This window comes from Lycium ferocissimum, chromosome 4 (assembly GCF_029784015.1).
Source record: "Lycium ferocissimum isolate CSIRO_LF1 chromosome 4, AGI_CSIRO_Lferr_CH_V1, whole genome shotgun sequence".
Taxonomy (NCBI): domain Eukaryota; kingdom Viridiplantae; phylum Streptophyta; class Magnoliopsida; order Solanales; family Solanaceae; genus Lycium; species Lycium ferocissimum.
Genome location: NC_081345.1, coordinates 31,385,569 through 31,388,421, shown reverse-complemented (window position 1 = coordinate 31,388,421; position 2,853 = coordinate 31,385,569). Strand labels below are relative to the sequence as shown.

The 2,853-nt window shown below is 36.7% G+C and overlaps 1 protein-coding gene across 1 annotated transcript; it reads left to right on the top strand.

Annotated features, from left to right (window-relative positions):
* Nucleotides 1-1,099, top strand: LOC132052281 (E3 ubiquitin-protein ligase RSL1-like). Its single transcript, XM_059443753.1, has one exon. The coding sequence runs from the start codon at nucleotides 35-37 to the stop codon at nucleotides 926-928; it is 894 nt and encodes a 297-aa protein (XP_059299736.1). The 5' UTR covers nucleotides 1-34; the 3' UTR covers nucleotides 929-1,099.
* Nucleotides 1,100-2,853: the final 1,754 nt, after the last annotated feature.

Genomic DNA, 2,853 nt, shown 5'->3' with positions numbered 1-2,853 from the left:
CATAGGAATCAAATAACACATCATTTTTCAACAAATGGAAAACTTTAATCAAATGGCAAACAAATCGGCTCTTGATCTTTCTTGTGATGATTTTTACTTCTCATTACTTTTTGACGAAATCCAAAACGACGAAAACTTCACAATATCAGATGACAAGTACGCTGAAGAACTCCAAAATCAAGAAGTAATAATGACTTCAACAATTTTCAATCAAAACTCAACCAATTCCCCTGCACCAACAATTTTCATTCAAAACTCAACCAATTCCCCTGCATCATCATGTGTAATTGCAAATGAACGGGTAATAGGCGAATCGTCGTTAAGTTTCTGTGAAATTTGTGCAGAGAGAAAAGAAACTGATGAAATGTTCACAATAGAGACCTGCAACCATGTTTATTGTACTGATTGCATTTGCAAACATGTAGAGACCAAAATCCAGGACAACGTTCAAGTTGTGACGTGTCCAGGTGTGGCTTGCAACGGAATTCTTGATTTCGTAACATGTAGTTCAATTATTCCTAAAGATGTACGTAATAGGTGGGATGAAATTTTGTGCGAATCGCTTATTCTTGGCTCTCAGAAATTCTACTGTCCGTATAAAGATTGTTCGGCCTTGCTAGTGAACGATTCGGACGAAATTGTTAGGGAATCGGAGTGTCCTGAATGCCATAGATTGTTCTGTGCACAATGTTATGTCCCGTGGCATTGTGGGGTTGAATGTGAAGAGATTCAGAGATTGAATGCTGATGAAAGGGGAAGAGAGGATTTAATGGTGAGGGAATTAGCAAAGGCAAAACAGTGGGGTAGATGCCCTCATTGCAAATTTTTCGTGGAAAAAACAGAAGGATGTTTGCACATGACTTGCAGGTGCGGATCACAATTTTGCTATAGATGTGGAGTGACTTGGGGAGCAGATCATGCTTGCTAATACAATTATAGTTTCTAAAGGACTTAGTTAGCAAGTTCATGTTTTAGATCTTCAGATGTTATGAGTTGCATTTTATGTCAGATCTGTTTGGTTCTATATTATTAGTGTGGGGAAGTGTCGGATTGCAGTTTTTTATTATCAAAGGGAAAGTGTCTGACGTGCTGTTTATGACTTTTTATGTCTGATGTTGTCTTCTTTCCTCTGTGTTTTGAGTTAGGGTCTTTACTTGAATGATCAATATGTTACTATGCAATGCCATGGAAAGCTGCTTCGATTAAAACTCGGTTTTCTTAGTGATTCTAAACGAGGTTTGGATAGACATTGAAATGTTTCCAGTACTGTAGCAACTTGAGAATTTAAGGCTTGAGAAAAGTTGGTGGGATTATACCTTAGAAGAGAAACAACAACCACCACCTACTAAATGCTAAGTACAAAATCCGTTGATCAAATTTTGACAGTTTGTAGCTTTCCTAGAGCTAATAGTCACGCTCAATCTTTTCCTAAGTTCCGTTTTTAAAAAGGAAACCATCTTCTTTTTATTTGTAATGGAAAGTACATTAACTGACCTATATGTGCTGGAGTTACAAGGAAAGCACCAGTGCAGCGTACCTAAGTGGAGGGAACTGGAAATTCCAGTATGAAGGATAATCAATGACCGGGAGATTAGTAGAGTGAATCCGCTGATAAAACTCCTCAAGCATGTTAATCAAAGCGGTAACTTGCAGTTTATGGAAATAGGGATGGTTAGTTTTCAGTAAGATGACGCTATAGCTTGCAAAGAGAGACAGGTAGGAACAGCTACAAAAAGACTTACCGGTTTTCAGTAAGATGACACTAAAGCTTGCAGAGAGAGACACGTAGGAACAACTACAAAAGGACTTACCCGTTTTCAGTAAGATGACGCTATAGCTTGCAAAGACAGACAGGTAGGAACAGCTACAAAAGGACTTGCCGATAAGAAAAACAAAAGCACCATCAAAAGTGGCTTGGCTTTGGATTGACTGCAGTAAACCCACGATAATTTGCAGAAAAGAAGTGACAACTTGTGCAACAGATGTGATTTTGTGAAAGAAAAAGTAGAATCAGATTCTATTACATTGTCGATACATATGGCAGGGTGCGTGCATGTTCCTAAAACACTATGGATGCACTGGTGAAGCTATCAAGCGTTAGACAGCTGGCGAGGGTAGAAAATGAGGAAGGAACAGAGGTCAATCAAGATAACAATTCTTTTTAAGTAGTGTATGTTAGGCAGTTCAGTTGGAAGAACTCATAGATGCTCCCAAGCAAACAAAAGACGTTTATCTTTGTAAACTATAGATGTCTACAAGATTTTAATCTTAGTGCAAAGTCTGTTTGGCTAATGCTATTGATCTATATTGGAGTTCACTGATCCCATACATATTTGAGGGAACAAACAAGATACTTTCTTAGCTATACAGTTTTTCCTCTGGTGTTGTTAATAAGATTGATTATTTAAAAAGTTTCAGTTGTTAATGAGATTACTTACAAACTATTGCGGTTTACAATTGAAGCACGGATCAAACCTACTTAATTAAAGTTACTAAACTTTGCACCTACCAAAATGGAATTCTGGAAACAAATATAGAGTTAATATTTGCAAACTGAACCTCATAAGCCTCAATCATCTAGAGAAAGCAAAACTAGAATTGCTTAGATATGATAACATTCATATTGTTATAAATATTATTTATTATTGTGGATGTCTATCTTTAGGAGAAAATTTAGGGTTTGTGACTTTGGGACCAAACTACTTTTCTCTTATAAATAGGGAGGCTCTCTTCAGATATTTACATCCCTCAAGAAAAATAAAAGAACTCTTCTCTCTTTCTCTACAATATTCTTGTTCCTACTTTATTATTCTATAACACGTTATTAGCACGAGTCTCTAATCTTTTCAAAGT

Bases quoted from the DNA above. Each gene is read 5' to 3' on its own strand.
- LOC132052281 (XM_059443753.1), top strand. From the start codon at position 35: ATGGAAAACTTTAATCAAATGGCAAACAAATCGGCTCTTGATCTTTCT.